The 11,163-nt window shown below is 49.3% G+C and overlaps 1 protein-coding gene across 1 annotated transcript; it reads right to left on the reverse strand.

The window, feature by feature from the left end:
• Nucleotides 1-754: 754 nt before the first annotated feature.
• Nucleotides 755-4,060, reverse strand: LOC125521808 (transcription factor LRL3-like). The gene is made up of 6 exons (XM_048686873.1): nt 3,573-4,060; nt 3,388-3,462; nt 3,130-3,288; nt 2,761-2,826; nt 1,965-2,099; nt 755-1,855 (listed from the first exon to the last, which is right to left on the reverse strand). The coding sequence occupies exons 1-6, from the start codon at nt 3,936-3,938 to the stop codon at nt 1,460-1,462; spliced, it is 1,197 nt and encodes a 398-aa protein (XP_048542830.1). The 5' UTR covers nt 3,939-4,060; the 3' UTR covers nt 755-1,459.
• Between the last annotated feature and the right edge of the window lie 7,103 nt (nt 4,061-11,163).

The following is an 11,163-nucleotide window of genomic DNA, read 5'->3' on the forward strand; positions in this document are numbered from 1 at the left end:
CACTTTATATACTTCCACATTCATCTTGGAGAGTGCTACAATAACTTCCTGCTTTTGGGGATTATCACGGCGCCAGCTGGACCACGACTGTCCCATCGCCCCAACACTCATAGGCCCCAAAAGCTGACCGAATGCAGGCCAGGCACCACCGCCGTTGTCAAGAGGTAGGACAACAGCCTCCGACCTGCGTCGCCTGCCAGCCAGATCTGCGCCCGCAGCTTAGGCATACTCCACCATCCACATTGTCCGTCACGCCGCTGCCGCACCTACGTGCCGTCGCCGCAACCACACGACGCCACACCGTCACACCCAACGCCCGCGCCACGCTCCGGCCCAGGGGAGCAAGCCCGTGATGCCCCTGCTGCACGAGAGAACGCCATGGCCTCGTCGCTGTCGGCACCGGTTGAGCTTCGCCCGACCACGCCCTCTGGCTCGGCGAAGCGGGAACGTGAGAGGCTGGCAGCGGGGACCTAGGTCGCCCTCCCCCTCACCTCGCAGGGCGGCACGGGAGGGGCTTTCTTTTTTTTCTGGGGGGGGGGGGAGGGTTGTCTACGGCACATCTAGATGTGTCATAGTTATTGCACATCTAAATGACACAATCAAGTATGGAAAGAAAAAGAAAAGGCAAAAAGAAAATCCCACACGAATCTTCATATAAGGTCAATGACATAGAACTTAGATGTGTAATACTTATAACACGTGTAGATGTGCTTTAGCTAAACTTTTTTTTGTCTGCTGGATCCTAAATTCCTCCACCTCAGCTGGCAGGAACTCGTTGGCCTCACGCCCTCACCACCAACGTGGGCACCTCGCGCCGGACTGATTCTCAATCCACCCCCTTAATCCTCGTCTCGCTCGGTGTCGTGCGAGCAAGGCACGCCCTAATTATTCCGCCGCATTTGTTTACCTCAGCCGGCCAGCCGGCCAGCCCATCGACGGACGTCGTGCGGCGTTAGTAGCCTGCACATCTCGCCGCCATTTTTACTCGCAACTACTCTAATCACCAGCAGCATCAGGACCATTAATGCCCGCATCACAGGAGGAATGTATATCACCGACCGCGATCTCTTTCATGATCGCAGCACGATGCGTCCATCGTTTTTAGGCATATATATGCCGAGGCAACAGAGTCAACGGCTGACCTTGTGGGATTAATACTGCCGTGTTTTTGTCAACGTTGAAGTGCACGAAAGGTGGCAGCGCATGAACACGAGAAGCCACTAAGGGAAGACGACCTTCGTGCAAATTCATGGAGGAACGGAAGCGAGATGAGTCTTCTCATGGGAGCTCGCTCGACCATGCACATGCACGTACGTGTGCATGCATGGAGAGTCTGATTTTCGGGGGAAGAAAATTGGAAGGGAAGGAGTATACAGGAGCGATACATATGATTATATATCCTAATAACATGGATTAGATAATGCATGCACGGGTGCACGCTTGTTCCGGCTGTTCAGCTTCACGGCTTCCCGCCGGACGCGGCGCCGGCGTCGACCTTGACGGGCCGGACGGCGGCGTCGTCGCCGCCGCCGTTCGCGGAGGCCAGCGCGGCGGCGGCGGCGGCGGGGCGGACGGCCTGCCTGGCGAGGAGCGAGGCCGGGGAGGTGGTGGTGGTGGTGGCGGAGGAGATGGCGGAGGCGAGGGAGATGGGCATGAGGCAGAGGCCCTTCCCCTGCAGGTACTGCATGGCCGTGCCCATGTCCTCCTCCATCATCTTGGCCACCTGATGCTCCGTCACCCGCAGCCCGCCGCCCCCTCCTCCACCGCCCCCGTTCTCGCCTCCGCCGTTCGCCTTGGCGGCCGCGGCCGCCGCGCTGTTCCCGCCGCCGTTGCTGCTCTTCGCGCTGCTGTTCGCCTGCATTACGTTCGACGTGGACGCGTCTCAGAATCCATCGAGCGACCCGCATGCAATTTACTACTACGTACTCGTACGTAACAGACTTATCGATCAGGATTGGACTTACCTCGGAGGACATGCTGGCCACCAGTGGCGCCATGCCGGCCGCCCCGCCCAGCCGGCTCATGCTCAGAACCTTGACTTGGAGCTGCAGGAACTTGACGTAGTCGATGATCTCGTCCAGCATCGACGCCTTGTCAGTCTGCACACGGCCATCTCATCAGTAACCAGACACCTCTTCTAACTATTCTACCACGGCGCAGAGATTTTCTACGCGAAGCGGCTCGATTTCAGCACGATCATATCCGGGCATTGACCGGAGTAATTATGACTACCGGACTAGAAGGGCATGGCAGATCGAGCAAGACAGGGCATCCAATGCGCCCATGTGCCCATTCAGTGCGCGCCGCATTTGTCTCTCATCCTGGCCGTCAGCTGCCTCAGTTCTTCAGCTAGTCGAAGAGCCAAGGCTGCGTTCGTCTATCTCAAAAAAAGAAGTTCTTTGGTCCAAAGTTTCTCCAGCACGAGCAAGTCCCCGGGACTCGACACGTGCGGCGTCGCATCCCCTGTGCTGCGCACGCTTCGACGGCGCACACATCACATCACATCATGGCGTGACCCGTGAGCTAGACAGGAGCGACGCCGCACCCTCGCTCACCAACCGGCCGGCCGGCGTGCCCTCTTCCGCACTGCTACCATACAGACCCACTACAAGCATAAACGGGCCAGCATCCCGTCCAGGCGTCCACCCCCCACTCGCCGGGAGAGATTCCTGGCTTTCTGGCTGATGGGAAACGCAGGAATTTTCTACGTGATACAGTTCGATCGATGACAGATTCTCGTCGGGGATGTGATTGTTTTACCTTGTTGGCGTTGGGGACCAGCTCCTGCAGCGACTTCATCCGCTCCGCGATCCTCTCCCGCCGGAGCTGCATGGATGCGTATGCCAGGCACAGCAAAGTTCAGGGCAAAAAAGTCGTATGAATTTCGATTTGATTACAAGCACAAGCACAGGCATAGCATAGGAACAGAACAGTTCCTGCTGCCATCTACTGTAAAATACTAGCATCAGTCACGCAGCAGATCCAAAAAGAGAGATGAAATTTGCAGAGAATATATACGTTGGAGGATGGGAAGACTTCGGGGTTGCTGTTGGTGTGCACCGGCATGTCGGGTTTTTTAAAATTTCAGAGGGAATGGGGGGAGGGCGGGAGTGGGAGTGGCATGCATACACGTTCGGCGATGCTGTGCGGGTCGGTGGCCTGCCCTCGCCTCGCCCGCACGCGCGTCTGCCGCGGCGGGGCCGCGCCGCCGCCAGAGGAAGCGGGCGCCGTCGTGCCTCCGCTCGCTGCCGGCCCTCCTCCGAAGCTCTGCCCCGACATTGAACCTCCCTGCGCGACCGATCAGAGAACAGATGATTGCATTAGTGGATGCTGCATCACACGTACGGCTGTGTGTGGATCGTAGTTTGCACAGGCGCACGTTCTTACCTGGCCAAACGGCGGCTGCACGGCGGTGCCGCCGCCATGCACCCCAAATCCGTTGAACAGCGCGTGGTCGCCTCCCTGCATGCACGCACGCACGCGAGCGCACAAGACGAATCCATGTCAACGGAAAATTTGACTAGAGAAATCAAGAACGACAGAGAGAGAGCAGCGATGAAGAAGGATCCTACCGTGCCATTGGGCGACTTGAAGCCGCCGTCCATCTCCTCTCGAGACTGCGGGGGTGACCGGTCCGCGAACAGCGGCAGCGGCGAGAACCCCGTGCCGCCGCTCTCCTCGCCGCCGAGGCCCTGCCGCTGGAGGTCGGTGAGCTGCAGCATGACCGGCTTCTCTCCCCCGATCTGGTGCTGCCGGAGCCTGGACGCGAGCAGCGTCGACTCGTCGAAGGCGCCGAGGTCCTCGGCGCCCGCCGCGATCTCCCAGGGCGACTTCCCGCCGGCGCCCAGGTCGCCCCACGCGGAGGGCAGCGTGGACAGCATCTGGTCGAAGAAGTCGTCCTGCGCACCGCCGCCCCCGCCGCCGTCGCCGCCGGCCATCGATCGGTCTCGCGCGCGGGTGCCGGCCGGCCGGGCTGACGAGTAAATGCGCTCGCGAGAAGGCAGGAGGAGAGAGTATGGAGGAGGACAGGCGAACTAGCTTCGCTACGTGCGCGCCTTTATAATCGCGTGGTACGTGCCAATTTTCAAATGGAAAATTAACTGAACTCAGTTCGTGCAACTCTTTGGCGTTTATATACTGATGATCTTCTGTCTGCTTTTATTGACTTTGCTCAAGAGCTGCAACTACAGATGGTATAAACTTGGCATTTGAGTTTTGTTTTTTTGGTCAGGGCCAAGCGTTTTTCCGGAGTGGCGGCTAGGGCGTACCCCTCTCTGTAAGCATCACCCGCGAGCCCATAAATTCGTCTCCCTTTTGCCCTTGACGACGAGGAAAATCCATGCTTCGGCTCGGCTATTCATTCCCGATGTTGGCAAACTATTCATTCTGGCCGACCGAAAATGCTAGACCTACGTACGGCTGTTACGTGATTTACGTAAACTTCTATTCCATCTAACTAAACACTCTCCCCCTGATTCTTAGGATGGGCCTCAGCCTCCACTAATGTCCAATCAAAGACAGCCAAATCACCCCATACGTAAGGTACGTAAAAACCTTTTTGTAGGTGTAGCATTGCTCCTGGCCGACCGGCAAACGATAGTGCGGGTTATACCGCTTACTCGCTAGCGACGCACATGGTGGGCCATGTGCCCTGCGTTACACGTAGTCTGCCTTGTACCATGCACCGTCTTATTCTCTGGTGCCCGTGATACACGTTCGCCCAAAAGGAGTTGCTCCAAATGGCTTCCTTTGCTCGGATATTGGTTGATTTCCAGCAGAATATGTATATTCTTGCACATTAATAGGGAAAAAAAGTTTTCTTCTCTTTTGAAGGATTAGTGTTAGAAAGATATAAGAATTATCGAAAACCTTTTGAAACCACATCAAAACCCTCTTATAAAAGTGACAAAATATCAAGCCATCGAGTCCCCAAGCCAAGTCTTGCTCGTCCTCAAGCAATTAAGAAATAAGAAGAACGAAAATGTTTTACGGAATCATGGTTCAGCCAAACCTACGCTCGGCACCATTCATTTCTAGACAATATTCATAAGGATCCATGCATGGTTGACTAAAAAATGCAGTTGTCATGCATGTCTATCATGAGGATCCATGCATAGTTTATTAAAAAAATGCAATTGACATGCATGTCATAGATCCACATGTAGTAGGATGTTAAATCGTACGGCATAGACCATAGGTTCGGCTGAATCATGGTCCTGAATCACGTCTCTCATAATAAGAATGAAAGGGAGATTGACAAATGAGTAAAGCGTTTTACTAGCTCGTGAAGATGTAACATATCCATTCTCACAAATCCTGCAATCTTAATTAAGAGAATAGTTGCATTTGAATGATTGCACTTCACAAGTAAAGCTTGATAGTTAACTAGGTGCAGGGCAAGCAAATACGTATTCTCTCATGAATAGATTTTGCATTTTAGATCTTTCCAAAACATGGACATAACCAAGGGGTTTTGGGTAGAAGAAAACATAGTACTCAAGTATCTAATTAACACCCACTCACACCGCCTAAGCAGTCAATCATTGTCCGTTGAAACTTCTATCATTCGTGACGGTATTATGCCGTTATTTTGTTGTGGCTTCGAGTTGAATATATGGACCAAAAGTTGTCTCTTTCGAGTGTACGATCTGTATTCGGTTTTTGCACATACACACACTCTCAAAGAAAGTCGTATTATATTCGCTACAGTGTTGCCACTGCAACGTTAACAGACTCATAGCCAAAATCTGAGCTGAAGCTCTGTTGAACCGCTTGTTGGCCAGCGGAGTGTCCTCGGCATAAACTCAAGAGAGGAGATGAAGTCACAATTATGCGCGTAAAGCAAAAAATCGTGACGGGTCATGGAACATGCAAAAAGCTATCAAGCATGTATTGCAAAACAGGTTTGGGCATAACCTCGATCACCTCAAATTTTCATTCCTCTAGAAAAATCTATCATTCGGTACCATCAAGCCAATCAAATTAAGTACTATGGAGTTGGCTGTCATATGTGCTAATTCTCTTCAAAATACAAGCCCCCAAGTTTTCTTTTAAAACCTTTTCTTTCTGTCTCACTGGATTTTCCAATTAAAACAATGCTTAATATCAAAGTTTCACTAGCAAGACTTGGAATGGGAACTGGAACTACATGATAATAAGCTAATGCGGGGAATGAAGTTTAAGTGCAACCAGCCAAATAAAAGTATTAACTTAATTAAACTTGCGAGAAAAGTAAGTATTTGTATATTATACCTTTCATGCTGGCTTGTGGAGTCATGTCTCTGCTCGTTCTTCCCATTTCCAAACTGCTAGCTACCTCGAATCTATAGGCTCGTAAAAAGAAAATACCACCAAAAAAATTTCCAAGAGATAAAATTGAAAGTTCCACGAAGACATCCATCAAAATAGGGGTAGTTCTCGACAAACTCTATAGATCAGCTAGTTGTCCCCTACAACGCTCTTGTCAATAATTAGGGGATATGGAAGCTCAAAACCCCATTAAAAGTGAAGATATTTCTTCGGTATCTTTGCAAGTGGCATTTTTTTTTTACAAAAGACACTTTCGCAAAGCGTACTTGGCATGGAAGTAAGGCGACACTCACTGAGTTAGTTTTCTTTGTTTGTTGTTTGTGCCTGGTGCCGCCTCTCTATCCCCTTGAGTCCTACACACAGCGCCACCGTCCCAATCTCTCTGCCTCTCTTTGTACTATTCCTGATATATATCTAATACTCTCCCGGTCTCGAATTACTTGTCATACAAATGGATGTATCTAGAACTAAAAATACGTCTAGATGCATCCATTTCTACAACAAGTAATTCCGGACGGAAGAGTAGAAGTTATGGGTCCTTCAGGAACCCCAATGTTCAAAAAAGATGGAAGTAGGCAATATTGTTAATGTCACAAAGATGAAACAATTAAATTTAAATGCAAGTTCGCTCATGCTACTTGGCCTACCATTCATGTGTCTTCTAATTTGTGTCTATGTTGTAGGGTCTCAAATATGTTTGGTAACCGGCTACATAACATCAATGCAAAACTTATAAATCCTCGTAGGGCGATGGCACTTCGTTGTCACTTTGGATGTAGATAAATGGTGTAGTCTTTAACAAAAAGAAACTCCCCCTCTTATGTGGTTCCGTCTTGTAAATTCTCCGACAACTATAGCTGCATGACTTGCTTATGGCACCATGTATGCATATGGAGCAGGTGACCAAAAGGAATTTATGCATCATGGATGACAGTTTAGTCTTTGGATCGGCCCTCTATCACCTTGGCTACTTAAATTCCTTTCCGGTTCCACCTTACATCTACTACTCCCTTTTTTGTTTGACTAGTAAGGTACACGTGCATTGCACGCATGAGATTTGGTAACCAAATTATGAATAGATATCACATTATATCATGTAAGCTTTGAGTCATATACGTATGATGTAGATGTTCATTTAATTCTTATAGTTCATCTCATTCAAAATTAATTAGTTTTATAAAAAAACTATTCTAAGATTCATGGAATTGTGCATTGTAAAGCATAAAGTAAAAATAAATAGTGGCAATTCATTTAGAAAAAAAGTTTGGGCAATTAAGATATGAAAGATTCTAAAACAAAGGAGAAGTGTTTGTGTTTTGAGGTTTGTGCATTATGCTTAAGTTCAACCATGGAGTCTTCTAGATTGTACATGTGACAGAATCTGGTGGCATGTAGATGATATCCAACGGCCAGTAGTGCTCGGATTTGCCATCTCTGTACCGTCGGATTGGCTTTATCCAACGACCAACTTTGAAAGTTATTCACACACTATATAGGGGTATAGATTATATGGGACTGTCAATTCTTCAGGTGCCTGGAAATAGAACTTGCATCAGTCACTTCCATCCAGAGGCGTTAGATCTCCATCCAACTGTTGGAAACGGATTGAGCATTGTTCGTCTTCTGCCTCTCCCTTCTTCAATCTCCGCACAGCCGCCGGCCAACCCAGGCCTAACCGCCGGCCTCCTCCCCCCCCCCCCCCCCCCCCCCCCTCCCGGCCGGCGGCTAGCGCCGCCTCGCCACCCCGCCCTCCCCTCTATCTCCCCCCCTCCCCCCACCGTCGTGCTGGCGGCCGCCCCGGCCATCCCTTTAAATCCTGCCCCGACGAACAATTCATGCGACTCCCCCCCCCCCTCAAAGTTAAGTTTCTAACTTGCTCCCGCCGGCGATCCCGCTCGTAGATAGCTCGGGCTCGCCGTGGCCGGCGCTCCTCATGCTGTCCCCGTCTTCAGCATCGTGCAACGCTTTGCAAAAATGTGTCTGACGCCAATTTTCAAGCACATGATGTTTAGCAAAACCGTGATTATATACATCTTTGCTATGCATAGATTGGGAACTCATTTTGTCAAATAAAGCAAAAAAGACAAGTTGCATCGATAGCCAACAATATATTGACACGACATCATGTTTGTTAACGGGGTTCATCATATTCTTTTAGTTCAACCAACGGGTTGTTCTCTATCCTCTCCGGCCCGACACGACGGGTCATGTCCCCGTGTTGTTCCAGCTAAAATAAGAACACAATCAAGTGCGGCTCTAATCCAAGGTTCTTCTACTATCTTGTCACGCGATAACATTGTTTACTGCAGCAGCTTTACTAGTTCTCACGAGGATCCTATGCGTCTTGCTTAGTAGTAGAAAAATACTCCTCATCGGATTCTTGGATAAAGTAACAAAACAGAGAGGGCAAGAACCTGCGACTCGTAAAAGTAAACGAGACAGAGCATCGGATTGCGCACTAGCTTTAGGCCTCTCATGGATCGGAATTGCTCTGCGTACGATCTTAAGTGTACAATTCAGTCCGACCGAGTGATCTCACGGTTGAAGTTGATGCATACATTTGATCTTGTTGGAAATATGAGCAATTTACCGAATGATTTTATTAACAGAAATACTAGATAAAGTATGACTAATATAGTAGAGATAAAACAAGTCATGCGTTTGGATAGAGAGAAGGTAAAGAGCATCTGTATATATGAAGTTGAACTAAACACATCTAGAACAGACACTAGATGAAGTTGCATATATGAAGTAGAACTTAACACATGTAGGACGGAAAGTAGAGCAAAGAACTGTGTCATGACATCTAACAGAAAGAGCAAGAACACGTACGGGACAACAGCAGTAGAAGTGCTGGACTTGGGGTCGGTGTCCTCGCCTGCCATGTCGTCGAGGAGGTCATGGACGTCGGGGAAGAAGTCGTCGTCGGGGAAGTAGTCGTCGGCGGCCGGATCGTCCGTGATGAAGCAGCCAGTAGTCGCGCTGAGCGCTCCCCAAAAATCTTATCACCCTTCTCCCGTACAGGACTGAAAATGTGTGGCTTCGGAGGCCTACTGTCCCAACATGCGGTGCACGCCGCAAGCCGGGATGGGGAAGATCGTAGCAGCAGCGCAGTGCTCAGGAACTTGTGGCGAGAGGAGGAAGAGCTTCTGGTGCATCTTTCTGGGAGGAGCGACCTCCCTTTTATAGGCGCAAGAGAAGGAGGCGAGAGGGCAACGACGGGAGGCGAAACGAAGAGACAGAGACGAAGCGAACAGCCAGCAGCCGAAGGGCTGCACCGTTCGCATTCGAACTCCACTTTCGCAAAAATCTTTTCAGCTTCCGTGTGACCTTTCGTATACTCGTAGTGCGTGGCAAAAATTTAGATATCGACTCGGCTCATTCCCGCAACCCGCGTCGCGTCGTGAAGAGGCAAGGCGTGGCGTGGCGTGGCGAGGCGGGCGGCGGAGGAGCGCGCGTGGATATCCCTCTTGTTCTCATGCTCGTACAAGTGGGGAAAGAACCTTCCTTATAAGGAGGTCCAACTCCCACTAAACTAACAATGTGGGACTAAACTTTAGTAGTATCCCTTGCCTTGCACAAATGGGCTAAGTGGACCTCTAGGATTTATTAGGAATTTCTGAAATAGTTATTGTGCTGTCCAAAATAGATTAAATTACAGCAATCCCCCACCAGATCCCAGAGGCACACAGAAATTTGCCTTTGATTCCGAAACACTGTTTTATATATCGGTACTGCAGTGGAGACTGTTAAGTTGAACTTTCATCTAGAACTCTATGCTACACTAGTAAGCAACTTGAACAGTGGACTGGGCCTTGAACTGCAAGTTTTCTGTGAATCTAGCTTCACATAAAGCCTTGACCGATACGTGGCTACCGTGGGACTTCGCCGCGGGTGGAGCTTATGCGTCATACTCCGTTACCTTTCATGAGTTTACTAGAGAGAACCCTACTCTTATAGATTGCGACGTTTGACAATTAGACTCATATAGGTGTGTTCTTCAAAAGATATTATGCAGGATAACATCTCTGCTTAAATAAGCCACTTAGAACACATTAAGATATACATCAACCTGCCATGCAGATTAGGAGAGTATTGCATCTTCATGGAGTGGTATTGTGAATAGTAAGGATACTCTCCTCTCAGTTGACCAATAGCTTGTCTTCCACATCTAATTCACGGGATCTCCGATCACAAAGAATAGGTTACCACTGTGAACAACTCATATTGTGGGTCTCATACCCATCTCCCTTGATGTATTATCTATCACATTACGTGATAGACCCTTGGTAAAAGGATCTGCCAGATTTTTAGACGTTTGGATATAATCCAACGCAATAACTCCGGAGTTTTTCATTTTCCTGACAGACTTTAACCTTCTCTGAACGTGTCTTGATGACTTCATGTTATCCTTTGAGCTGCTCACTTTCGTGATCACAGTTTGATTGTCACAGTTCATAAGGACACCCGGTACAGATTTCTCAACAACCGGCAAGTCATTCAAGAGCCGGCGACGCCAATCTGCTTCAACCGTAGATGTATCTAGTGCTGTGAGTTTTGCTTCCATTGTTGACATCGTTAAGATGGTCTGCTTGCAAGACTTCCAAGAAACAGCGCCACCTCCATGAGTGAATACATAACCGCTCATGGCCTTTATCTCATCAGCATCTGAGATCCAGTTTGAGTCACTATACCCTTCAAGCACCTTTGGATGCCCGGCGTAGTGAATTCCATAATTTGCAGTTCCTTTCAAATAATGAAAAACTCTCTCTAGAGCTTTCCAATGCACATCTCCTGGTTTTGAGACAAACCGACTCAGTTTGCTAACAGCAAAAGAGATGTCAGGTCTTGTAG

The sequence above is a fragment of the Triticum urartu genome, chromosome 7 (genome assembly GCF_003073215.2).
Source record: "Triticum urartu cultivar G1812 chromosome 7, Tu2.1, whole genome shotgun sequence".
NCBI lineage: Eukaryota > Viridiplantae > Streptophyta > Magnoliopsida > Poales > Poaceae > Triticum > Triticum urartu.

Bases quoted from the DNA above. Each gene is read 5' to 3' on its own strand.
- LOC125521808 (XM_048686873.1), bottom strand. From the start codon at position 3,938: ATGGCCGGCGGCGACGGCGGCGGGGGCGGCGGTGCGCAGGACGACTTC. The intron at 3,289-3,387 runs GTAAGAACGTGC...TCGGTCGCGCAG, and splicing joins TGCAGCCGCCGTTTGGCCAG to GGAGGTTCAATGTCGGGGCA. The intron at 2,100-2,760 runs GTAAAACAATCA...GGCCGTGTGCAG, and splicing joins TGGTCCCCAACGCCAACAAG to ACTGACAAGGCGTCGATGCT.